Source organism: Euleptes europaea, chromosome 11, assembly GCF_029931775.1.
Source record: "Euleptes europaea isolate rEulEur1 chromosome 11, rEulEur1.hap1, whole genome shotgun sequence".
NCBI classification, from domain to species: domain Eukaryota; kingdom Metazoa; phylum Chordata; class Lepidosauria; order Squamata; family Sphaerodactylidae; genus Euleptes; species Euleptes europaea.
Genome location: NC_079322.1, coordinates 51,856,650 through 51,869,244, shown reverse-complemented (window position 1 = coordinate 51,869,244; position 12,595 = coordinate 51,856,650). Strand labels below are relative to the sequence as shown.

The 12,595-nt window shown below is 46.1% G+C and overlaps 1 protein-coding gene across 1 annotated transcript in view; it reads right to left on the bottom strand.

The window, feature by feature from the left end:
- Nucleotides 1-8,496, bottom strand: part of CALCR (calcitonin receptor) — a 95,577-nt gene extending 87,081 nt beyond the window's left edge. The window contains exon 1 of the mRNA XM_056857620.1: nucleotides 8,419-8,496. Coding sequence (XP_056713598.1) covers nucleotides 8,419-8,463 — 45 coding nt within the window. The 5' untranslated portion in view covers nucleotides 8,464-8,496. The remainder of the gene's footprint in view (nucleotides 1-8,418) is intronic.
- Between the last annotated feature and the right edge of the window lie 4,099 nt (nucleotides 8,497-12,595).

The window sequence follows — 12,595 nt, the reverse complement described above, 5'->3', positions numbered from 1 at the left end:
TAAAGGAATAGGGTTGCATTATAACAACAGTAGGATGCAGGAAGGCGGTTCGATTGAGAGAACAGGACTGTAGACTATATGACTAATATGTATTATCAGTTGCTGTACTTTTTTAAAAAAAAATCTTGCTCTCACTGCTCACTGTTTAATATTTATGCCTTACTTTTTCTGCAGTCCTAGTCCTATTACTTCATCGGAAGTCTCCTCATCGTATTGATTGTACTTACATTATGTAATCCACCTTGAGCCTCCATGAGAAAGGAGGACTAGAAATAGCGTAAATAAATAATTTAGGCCAGCTGAAAATGGGAGGGTTTGCTTCACTGTCTGTGCTCCAGCTTTTTGTGCATGCATGCTAAAAAGATCTAGAATGGAAGCCTGGAAACCCACTCTTTTGAAACTCTAACAGCCCATTCCTGAGCTGACGGCGTAGGGCAACGGCGGGGAAGATGCGCAGCCGCACCTCTTCCTAAGCTGTTTCCTCTACGCCGTTAAAAAAAAAAAAAAAGGCATTTTGCGGCTTTTTTTGTTTGTTTTGTTTAACTGGGGCTTTTCGCCCCATTGAAAACAGCGAGGCTGCACCTGCAAAATAGCAGGCGCAGCAACACCGTTCTGGCCGCAGGCACAAGTGGCTGAAAGGGGGTAGGAATGCCCCCTGCACCAGCACGGCCTCTCTACGCCATTGCTGGTGCCACAGAGAGACCGTGCAGGCGGAGGGGAGAGGTGCAGCTCTGCGGCGCTTGGGCCACTCGCCGGCGTAAATGTGTGTAATCTAGTGATTACACGCACTTACACCGGTGGCGGGGTCAGGCCGCCTCCTAAGAGGTTCCCCCCCTAAGGAATGGGCTGTAACTCCCTCAAACCTGTAAGCAGGCAGCTTAGTCTGAGACACTGTTTATTATCTTATTTACATATGTATTTACTTAACTTATAACCTGCCTTTCTCCCCCATGGGGACTCATGAGGTAAATTAAACACATGAACACATGAGCTGCCTTATACTGAATCAGACCCTTGGTCCATCAAAGTCAGTATTGTCTACTCAGACCGGCAGCAGCTCTCCCAGGTCTCAGGTAGAGGTCTTTCACATCACCTCCTTGCCTAGTCCCTTTAACTGGAGATGCCAGGGATTGAACCTGGGACCTTCTGCAGGCCAAGCAGATGCTCTACCACTGAGCCACAGCCCCTCTCCAGCTCAAGAGTGTGTGACTGGCCCAAGGACACCCAGCACGTTTCCATGGCTGAGTGGGGATTTGATTCCAGATCACAGTCAGTGCTTTAATCACGATCCCACACTGGCTGTAGGATACGATACTATTTGAACTGCTTCTATCATGTGTTTATGCTGGATTTATCTTTTTCACTGAAATATTGTTATGAGCTAACTAAATTGTGTTTTTTAAAAGAAATTAAAAACTAGAGTGAGGATTAACAACTGTGATGCTGTGCAATGTTTTTATTATGTTTATTTTGGTACGCTGCCTTGAGCAGGTTCCCTATAGAGACAGCATAAACATGCTTTAAATGAATATTTTAAGTGAACAAAATAAACTGTAGATCCCCAGTCCATTGGATTTCAAAGCCAGCAGAAGTTAAGCTCAAGCAGATTCAAATACTAGAATCAAAGTTTTAAGTCATGAGGTCTTAAGTCTTTCAGGTATGAGGCCAATACAAGAGGAGAGAGCTTAGAAGTTGTATTACCTATAATGTGCTGCTTTCTACATTGCAATGAGCAGGACATGGGGTTGCTTGGCCTGGTCCTAGAGATTTGGGACTGGTGTCTGGGGCAGTTGAGTTTGGGGAGGGTAGGTAGCTCAGTGAGGAGGTGATACCAAGGAGTCCACCCTCTGAAGCTGCCATTTCCTCCAGGGGAACTATATTTGAAGATCAGCTGTAATTCTGGGAGCAACCTAGGCCCTATCTTGAAGTTTGTAACCCTAGCAGGATACAACTTGGAAGGCTTTAAGAGGGGAGTGGACCTGTTCATGGAGGATAGGGAAATTCCTGGCTACTAGTAAAAACTAGATACTAGATACTAGTACTAGATGCTAGACTAGATACTAGTCATGATGCATACCTATTCTCTCCAGGATCAGAGGAGCATGGATATTATATTAGGTGCTGTGGAACAAAGGCAGGATGGTGCTGCTGCAGTCATCTTGTTTGTGGACTTCCTAGAGGCACCTGGTTAGCCACTGTGTGAACAGACTGCTGGACTTGATGGGCCTTGGTTTGATCCAGCATGGCTTTTCTTATGTTCTTATGCCCATACAAGAGTTTTGCATAGAGTTGCCAATTCAGGATTTGGGAAATTCCTGGAGATTTGGGAGCACAGCCTGGCAAAGGAACTCAGCAGGGCTGTAATGCCATAGAGTCCACCCTCCAAAGATGCCATTTCCTCCAGGGGAGCTGATCTTTGAAGTATGAAGAGAAGTAGTAATTTCAGGAGAACTTCAGACCCCATCTGGAGGTTGACAACCCTAGTTTTGCAGCTCATCTTAGCAGTGAAGTCATTTACTGCTGACCTGTTTGTGCCAATTGTCCTAAGGAAGCAGATCCACACATGCAAAGCAATTTACCCATGGATCGGTTTCTTCTCTTCTGAATTTTTAGTTTTAAATGCTTATAAAAATTGATGTGCATTCCCAATGGCAGTGGACCAAGGTTGTAATCACAAATATGCTTTAAAGGCAGACTATCTGGTAATTGTAATGTTTACTTTTCAACTCTGGGCACTCGTCTCTATTTCTCTTTACCCTGAGAGCACGAGCGGGTGAATCTGTTGCCAGTATTAAAACATTTCCCTTTTGCTACATTAGTCTTGGCTAAATCGTGGGTTTAGCCTTTCATGAGGGGTCCTGGAAGTAAGATTATCTCTCCCTTTTATAAATCATTCACCTTGCCTCTGCAGTTTGACAAAAATATTCAATGATTTAAACAGATGTTGTACAAAAAGGAAACATGAACATTTGCAGACTTAAATAACAACCTCTCCCTCCTACTGGAGTCCCTTTCTTATGTCTTTATTTCTTATCCTTATGTACCGTATTTTTCGCTCCATAAGACGCACTTTTTTCCTCCTCAAAAGTGAGTGGAAATGTCAGTGCGTCTTATGGAGCGAATGCAGCGGTAGCGGGGTGCCGAGCCGGGTCGCCGGGCCGGCTGGGATGCCACCAGCCAGCTGGGGGGGTGGGAGGCCCCTCCCAGCCCCCCAGCGCAGCGGTAGCGGGGCGCCGAGCCGGGACGCCGGGGCCGGCTGGAATGCCGCCAGCCAGCTGGGGGTGGGTGGGAGGCCCCTCCCAGCCCCCCAGCGCAGCGGTAGAGGGGCACAGAGCCGGGACGCCCAGGGAACCGGCTTGAATGCCGCCAGCCAGCTCCAAGCCGCCCAGTGCAGCGGCAGCGGGGCACCAAGCAGGGCAGCCCCGGGAGCCGGCTCGGCTGCTGCCAGCCAGCTGGGGGGTGGGAGGCACCTCCCAGCCGCCCAGTGCAGCGGCAGTGGGGCGCGGAGTCGGGCAGCCCCGGGAGCCGGCTTGAACGGCGCCAGCCAGCTGGGGAGGTGGGAGGGGCCTCCCACCCCCCCCCAGCTGGCTGGCAGCACCCGAGCCGGCTCCCGGGGCTGCCCGGCTCTGCGCCCCACTGCCACTACGCTGGGTGGCTGGGAGTCCCGGGAGCCGGCTTGAATGCAGCCAGCCAGCTGGGGTGGGTGGGAAACCCCTCCCAGCCGCCCAGCGCAGCGGCAGCCGGGCGCGGAGTCGGGCAGCCCCGGGAGCCGGCTTAAATGGCGCCAGCCAGCTGGGGAGGTGGGAGGGCCTCCCGCCCCCCCAACTGGCTGGCAGCACCCGAGCCGGCTCCCGGGGCTGCCCGGCTCTGCGCCCCGCCAGCTGGGGAGATGGGAGGGGCCTCCCAGCCGCCCAGCTGGCTGGCTGCGTTCAAGCTGGCTCCCAGGGCTGCCCAGCTCTGCGCCCCTCTGCCGCTGCGCTGGGCAGCTGGGAGGGGTTTCCCACCCACCCCAGCTGGCTGGCTGCATTCAAACCGGCTCCCGGGACTCCCAGCCACCCAGCGTAGTGGCAGTGGGGCGCAGAGCCGGGCAGCCCCGGGAGCCGGCTCGGGTGCTGCCAGCCAGCTGGGGGGGTGGGAGGCCCTCCCATTTCCCCAGCTGGCTGGCGCCATTTAAGCCGGCTCCCGGGGCTGCCCTGCTTTGCCCCCCCTCTGCCGCTGCGCTGGGCGGCTGGGAGGGGCTTCCCACCCACCCCAGCTGGCTGGCTGCATTCAAGCCGGCTCCCGGGGCTCCCAGCCACCCAGCGTAGTGGCAGCGTGGCGCAGAGCCAGGCAGCCCCGGGAGCCGGCTTGGACACCTCTGTGCTGCCATCCCAGGCAGCGAGGAGTTTAAAGACCCCCCCGCCCGGCTTCCAGGGAGTCCCTGTAAGCCGGGCGGGGGGATCTTTAAACTCCTCTGTGCTGCCTGGGATTGCAGCGCAGAAGAGTTTAAAGAAACCCCCTCCCGGCTTCCAGGGAGTCCCTGGAAACCCGGCGGGGGGGTCTTTAAACTCCTCTGAGCTGCCTGGGATGGCAGCGCAGAGCACTTTCAAGATCCCCCCGCCGGGCTTCCAGGGAGTCCCTGGAAGCCGGGCGGGGGGATCTTTAAACTCCTCTGTGCTGCCTGGGATGGCAGCGCCGAAGAGTTTAAAGACCCCCCGCCGGGCTTCCAGGGAGTCCCTGGAAACCCGGCGGGGGGGTCTTTAAACTCCTCTGAGCTGCCTGGGATGGCAGCGCAGAGCACTTTCAAGATCCCCCCGCCGGGCTTCCAGGGAGTCCCTGGAAGCCGGGCGGGGGGGTCTTGAAAGTGCTCTGTGCTGCCTGGGATGGCAGCGCAGAAGAGTTTAAAGACCCCCCCCGCCCGGCTTCCAGGGAGTCCCTGGAAGCCCGGGGGGGGGGGTCTTTAAACTCCTCTGAGCTGCCTGGGATGGCAGCGCAGAGCACTTTCAAGACCCCCCCGCCGGGCTTCCAGGGAGTCCCTGGAAGCCGGGCGGGGGGATCTTTAAACTCCTCTGTGCTGCCTGGGATGGCAGCGCAGAGGAGTTTAAAGACCCCCCGCCGGGCTTCCAGGGAGTCTCTAGAAGCCGGGCGGGGGTGGGGGAGGTCTTGGAAAGTGCTCTGCGCGGCCCTGCCCACCTCCCAGCTGGCCGTCGGCGCGGGGAACGCAAGCTCGCGCCATCCCGACGCACCCTCCATAAGACAAGTTTTAGAGGAGGAAAACAAGATTTTTTCTTGTTTTCCTCCTCTAAAAACTAGGTGCGTCTTATGGAGCGGTGCATCCTATGGAGCGAAAAATACGGTATTTAGTTTGACAATGCTTTACGCTCATCTGAATAATTTCATGGGCTTAAAAGGTGAAACAGAATTATATTCATTGATTTGCAGCTTAATCCTTACATCTCATTCCTTTTGTGAAATAGATTTAAAGTCCATTGAAACCTATGCCAGTAAATATATCCCATCTTTCATCAATTTTGATAGTTTGTTTTGCCAGAATGAGTTGAGATACATGACATTCTTTATTATGGCTTTTTCATTATTCTTAATTGACAGTGTGAGATCTACTCCAGGTTGAGAAATTCCTGGAAATTTGGGGGTGGAGGGTGGGGTTGGGGATAAGAGAGACCTCAGTGGCATATAATGCCACAGACTACATCCTCCAAAGCAGCCATTTTCTCCAGGGGTCTCTGTAGTCTGGAGAACAGGGGTAATTCCAGGAGATTACCAGGCAGCACCTGGACATGTATCACACATGAGTTTGGGGAGGAAATGATCCATGAATTTGCTTAGGTTCTGGCAAGGAAGAGCTCACTCAAAACATGCATCCTGGGGCAGGGGGAAGTATTATTTGAGAACCACAAGCCCAAAGCTGCCTTAAAGATATGGAACTACTTGCGCTGTTCTTTGGAGCCTGTCTAACACTGTGCATTACCTGAGCATTATCTTCACTCTCACAGTATATAAAAACAACCATTACCCAGGGCAACATTTAAAAAGGAAGGACCAGGTTGCTTTTACCAGATATAAGTGGAACACCTCACACAAAGAAAATAAAGTACGTTTATTAAAAAGAAATGAGTAATTCACAGCTTTGTAATCAAGTTGTCATGTGATGAAAGGGGCCAGTAACAATCCTTCAGAAGAGAACTGATTAACTGATGTCCCATGTGACAGTTTAGCAGCCGTACATATGATGTCACTCCTAAAAGTACAAGTAAATGACGTCATACATACGACCACCAAGCCATCACGCATTACGCGACTGCTATAAAAAGTACATTAATGTGGAATAAAATAGTAGACGTCTTTGACTGATGACCTTTTTCATACCTAAAAGGTGTTAAATGTGGTCTAATTAGAAGCGATTTTCACTTAATTTTGACTTGGTGTTAGATGCATTCAAATAATCCACATCTGAACAGCAACCAAAGAACAGGAGAAATCACAGTTTCCGTAGCCAAGATTCCAGATGATGAAAACAAACAGGCAAATTCACAATATAGTGTCAGCATTCATGCATTGGGTGCTGCTAATGACTAGTGATGGAAGGGTATTGAAAACTGCTCACAAACATACCCATTCCAGAGATGACTACGATGTGTAATCCAGCTCTGCCATCAATCATTGTCAACTATGCCTACAAAATTTCCCCCTATTGCAATTCACAAATAAAATTAAGTAGTTTTCAAAAACGGTACAATCCTATCACACATGGAAAAGTCAACCGAAATTTGTTGAGAAACAATCATTTAGGCTGCAAGAATGATGATCAATGTTTTAAAGTGGTCAAAGTTATATCTACAAATGCCGCACTATTATAAGTGCTGCACAGTAAGCTGAATCCTCCAAAATTCATACAATTCTGATTGTTTTTAAAAGAAGACCATCATTCAATTTTAAATAGGATCAGCGAGTTTCAGCAACAGGCAGGTGAAAAACATAAAAAATTGGTTTATAGTATTTGCAAGAACAAAACAGCACACATGCAACTATAAAAACTCTAATTTTCCAAATGCTGGTAATCTTAAATCACCCAATGATTATTTAATCAATCTTCACTGTATTCAAATATCCAAAGTTGATGCTTGGTTTACCTAGAATTGTTGAAGACTTTTTAATAGTGTCCACAATAATCAATGTTCAAACCAAAGGCACGAAATCAAAAGATGCTTGATTTCTTCATTTCATATGACCTTTTTAGGCATTACATTTGAGGGTATCAAATTGCGAGTTCCAGAAGCGCACACACCTTGCTAATATCCTGATACATATGGTTGCCATTTTGTCTGAAACAGGCACCGTAGGTATTTTCAGCTTCAATGCACATGAACCCTGAAAATCAGGGTTTGAGGTAGCATGTACGGAAGCAGAAAATATACATGGTGCCCATTTCAGAGGAAATGGCCGCTGCCTATATTGGGATGATTGCGGGTAACCTGCACTCCCATTATGTGCAGTTGATGGGCTTCAGGTCCATTATGTCTGTAAAGGTCCATAGTTTTAGAAGCTGGTTACATCTAGACTAGATTACGGCAATGTGCTCTATGTAGGGTTGCTTTTGAAAAGTGTTAGGAAACTTCAGTTGGTACAGAACGTTGCAGCTGGGATGTTGACTGCAGTCGGTTGTAGGGACCAGATTACTCCAGTCTTGGCCCACTTACACTGGCTTCCAATTTGTTTCTGGGAATAATTCAAGGTGCTGGTCTTGACCTTCAAAGCCCTATATGGTTTGGAGCCAACATGCCTGAAGGATCACCTAATCCCTTATGAACCTACCCAACTGTTACCCGCCCAATTGTTACTGAAGGCCCTGCATTGGGTGCCTCCGCCTTCTGAGTTTTGGTGGGTGGCAACCTGGGAGAGGGCCTTCTTGGTCATGGCACCAAAGCTCTGAAACTCTCTTCCAAGGCAGATTCATCTGTCCCCTTCTGTTGCCATCTTCCACCAATAGGTGAAGTTGTTGTTGTTGTTTGTTTTGTTTGGCAATCCATGATCTCTCTTTCCTAACCAACAGTTTATGTTCTGAATGTATTTTAACTCTGTTTTTTTTAACTCTTTGAAACGTTGTTTTAATGAGATATGTTTGAGAAGGGGGGTATATATTTTAATGGTTATATAATGTATTTTATGATGTTTATTTCAAATGGTTTATTTCAAATTGTTAGCCACCTTGGCAGCCCTTGTAAGGGACAGAAAGGCGAGATATTAATTTTGTAAATAAATAAACCCAAATAAGTGCATTTATATAAAAGCCCCAATCCCTTGATGGAAGATAAGAACATCATTAATGAATTGTATATGAATATACATCTCAGTCTTTCTGTTAGGTCTTATGGTGCACACAGCAGTAGGTTAGGGTGCTAATCTGTTCTTTTTACTTACAATTAGTAGAATAATTAGTAGGAAGCCATTGCTTTCTTTGTCCATTATAGATCCTTTGTAGAGCAATATTTCTTTTCTGGACCTAATGGGAATTGAAGAAAAACATTATTAGTTTTAATTTATCAATTGGCAATCAAGAGAATATCCTGATCTTCAATTGTAGTCAATATATCAATATCAATATCAAAACCTTTAATAGCATAAAAGAAGCAGATTAGGGTAATACAGTACTTATTGAGTTCAGTATAATACAGTAGTTAAATTCATTGTAAACACCAAAGTAACACATACAGTTGGCAAAGCTATTACTTGTCAATACAAAGATCCATAGTTAAAATTTTTGCCAAATATTCGGCGACTGCTTCAGTCGAGTTGGGGCACTTATCAGCTATTTGTAGTCATAAACAATCTACATGTGTATACACACAGATGAGTGAATGTGCAGGTAGTCTGAAAGCCAGCCAGATATAACACCACAAAAGATTTCCTTTTTAAAACCTAAAATAGCCAGTAACATAAGTAGCATCTTTCAATAGAAGACAACTCTTAATCTGTAATCCACCTCAGCTCTCCAAGGATACTGTAATATCATCATGAGAGGGAGGGCATCTTGGCCATCTTTTGGGCATGGAGGAGGGATCACTGGGGGTGTAGAGGGGAGGTAGTTGTGAATTTCCTGCATTGTGCAGGGGGTTGGACTAGATGACCCTGGTGGTCCCTTCCAACTCTATGATTCTATGATCATTGTGATCATTGTTTCCTCCCTAAGTCACACACCCACACACAAATTAGGACCTAAGAGCACCTCCAACACGGCATCTTTATTTATCAAGGTGCATTTATGATATATGCATATGATGCACAGGTCTCTCAGGCATACATTTTATGAGACCCTTATGCCTGATGACCATCATCCAGCTCTTCTACATTAAGTTGGATATTAGTAAATGGCTTGATCTTTATGTCTCCATGATCCATGATATCCCACAATTCATGATACGCACACAGCCCTGTCAAAGCGGGGAGAAATCTTGAATCTGGAGTTTTATCCTCAGAGCAGAGTGAGCCTTACGGCGACTGTCAGAAACCACTGCAAGTCAGAAATCCTTAAATTCCAGATCCCCCCTATTTGCCTCTAAAAGTTCTCCAGGATTTCTAGATAGCCCCCCGGAGGTGGGAAAGTGCATGGCCCCATTTAAAGATAACTGTTCTAACTACTCGAGCATAATCTAACTACCTGAGCGTAAGATAAGGTTGGCTTGCTCTCTTTACAAAACATGTTGCTCAGATTCTAGTAGGATGCCTCCTAATATGGGATCCTAATATGGGATCAGACCCAAAGATTTAATAGAGATTTTTTTAAAGCAGTTACATCTTGAATTTGTTATCTCGTTATTCCCTCCACCCCTAATTTCTTTTCTCACTTTTCTCTCTGTCAGTCAATAAGAACATAAGAACATAAGAAAAGCCCTGCTGGATCAGACCAAGGCCCATCAAGTCCAGCAATCTGTTCACACAGTGGCCAACCTAGGTGCCCCTAGGAAGCCCCTCCAGGTGCCTCTAGGAAGTATTCTCCTTTGCTTTCCTCCTGTCCTCCTTCTTTCTCCAAAAGACAGCCAGGGTACTCCTGCTCACGCTGCCTCAGGGTCATTTCAAAATGCAGTTAACCTACTACATGCCAGCACAGCACTGCTTTTAAGGAAGTCTGGGGGAGAGCAGGAGAAGCATGTTAGACGTGGTAGCTCCCAGATGGAGGCAGCAGAGGCAGCAGTGACGGTAGCGGGCAGGACAGGAGACAGGTAACAGGTTAGCCACCTGGGAGACTGCTGCACGTTTTAAAAATCACTTCAGCTGCCTGCCTCAGTTTATTTATTTATCATTTACATTTATATCCCGCCCTCACTCCCGGCAAGCCGGGCTCAGGGCGGCTCACAACACAATGTTAAAAACATCAATTAAAATATATATTAAAACATCTATATTAAAACATACTTTAAAATTCATACCACATATTATAATAAAACAAATGGCATGATTTCAGATACTGGGCAATCCTGACCAGCAGTGAGCCCCAAACCAGTTGGGGGGGGGAGAATGGGGAAGCCAGAAGTCAGAAACATTTATTGCGGCATTGCGCCAATAAAAATTAAGAACATAACAGCAATATTACAGCGGATAAATTGATATTGTTTAAAAGTTGTGTCGTGTTAATTTAAAAGAATATATATAAATTAAAATGTTTAACGATTTGGATAAGAAATACACATTTTGACACAAATTCAAAAGAAGATTTTTAACTTCGTTATTTCTTTGACTTTTATTTTACTAAACTTTGACAAAGTTTGTAGATTGCTGCACAGAATTTGGCGACCTCTCTAATTTGTAAGGGAATTTCATCTGAGAGGAGCTTCCTAACCTGAAGTTTTTCAGAATAACCTGAGATTTTTCTCAAGCATGGACCGGGACAGCTTAGAGCGGGCATCCTTATAGAATGAGCTTCTGAAAAACACGTGTTCCATTGTTTCTATTTCCCCAGAATTGCATGGACAAAATCTCTCTGATCTTGGGATCTTGTTATACCTCCCTTGTAAAACCGCAGAGGAATGGGGAAGCCAGCAATTTGTAATAATGGAAAGGCATGCGGCTGCCCTCAGGTATAGGCCTGACGGTAAAAGGTTCTGCCTGATGGTAAAATTATCCCTGTAGCTATCAGTTGGACTAATTTTTAACATTAGGTGGCACCCTTAGGGTGCCTTTCTAAGCCAAGTTGACTTCGGTGGACTCAGGGGGGGTGTCCTCTCTGCTGAGGATGGCACTGTTAGTCAAACTGAGAGGGCTCTACGCCCTCAAAGCCCAAAGCCTCAATGACTTAAACAGGTCTAAATCAAGTTTAAAATAATTCATTTTATCCAGTTGATAGCAAGCTGCCCAGGTATGGTGCTATTTTCTTGCTTACATTCTACATTGTGTGTGTGTCAAGTGCCATCAAGTTGCTTCCGACTCATGGCGATCCTATGAATTGATGTCCTCCAAAATGTCCTATCTTTGACAGCCTTGCTCAGATCTTGCAAATTGACGGCTGTGGCTTCCTTTATTGAGTCAATCTATCTCTTGTTGGGTCTTCCTCTTTTCCTGCTGCCCTCAATTTTTCCTAGCATGACTGTCTTTTCCAGTGTCTCTTGTCTTCTCATGACGTGACCAAAATACGATAGCCTCAGTTTAATCATTTTAGCTTCTAGGGTCAGTTCAGGCTTGATTTGATCTACAACCCACTGATTTGGTTTTTTGGCAGTCCACGGAATCCATAACACTCTCTTCCAACACCACATTTCAAAGGAATCTATTTTCTTCCTATCAGCTTTCTTCACTGTCCAGCTTTCACACCCATACATAGTAATGGGGAATTTTACATTATATGCTCTTTAAGTCTGAAGCAACAATGAAACAGGCTAGTAGTGCATTTTTATGTCTCCTCCAGTATGTTCCAAAACCTTAATTTTTATAAGTTACTATTTAGTTATGAAACCCTTAAGGATACTATTAACTTACAATAATAGTTCAACATTAGCCCAACTCTTTTTATATCCAGTTTTAGGACACAGTCCAGTTACAAGTTAAATACTTCCAAGTCTCATTGATTTCAACGGGACAAATATATAACGTGTTCTAATATAAATCAATGGGACATAAAATGCTTACGTTTTCTGCTGGATGCACCCCTGGATACTGCTTCTGAAATTTTTATACATTTTTTGTAACATAAAAATAGATAGCCATTGAACAATAAAATATAATTGTACTCAGAATGGAGGCACATAGGCAGGACTCTGCACTCAGAGCTCCTGTATATTTGGGCTCTGTTGCTTGCTACTGTGAAAGAAGGAAAGGAACTCAGTCAAAGGCTGCTACTGAGGCAACCTGATAGAACTGATAGTTGCCAGCATTGAAGGAACTGAGTAGGAAAAGGACCTGGATGTGTGCAAGCACACAAACAAACACATGCATATACAAGCAAAGTGGTCTTACACTCAGTCAGACCATTGGCCTATCAAGGTCAGTATGGTCTACTCTGCTGACAGTCATTCTCCAGTGCCTCAACATTATTAAGCCATTCACAGTTTGAACTGAGGTGTATTTGGAGTTTGTGTGCTAGCTTGGCCTCTGTGTCCTTGCCATT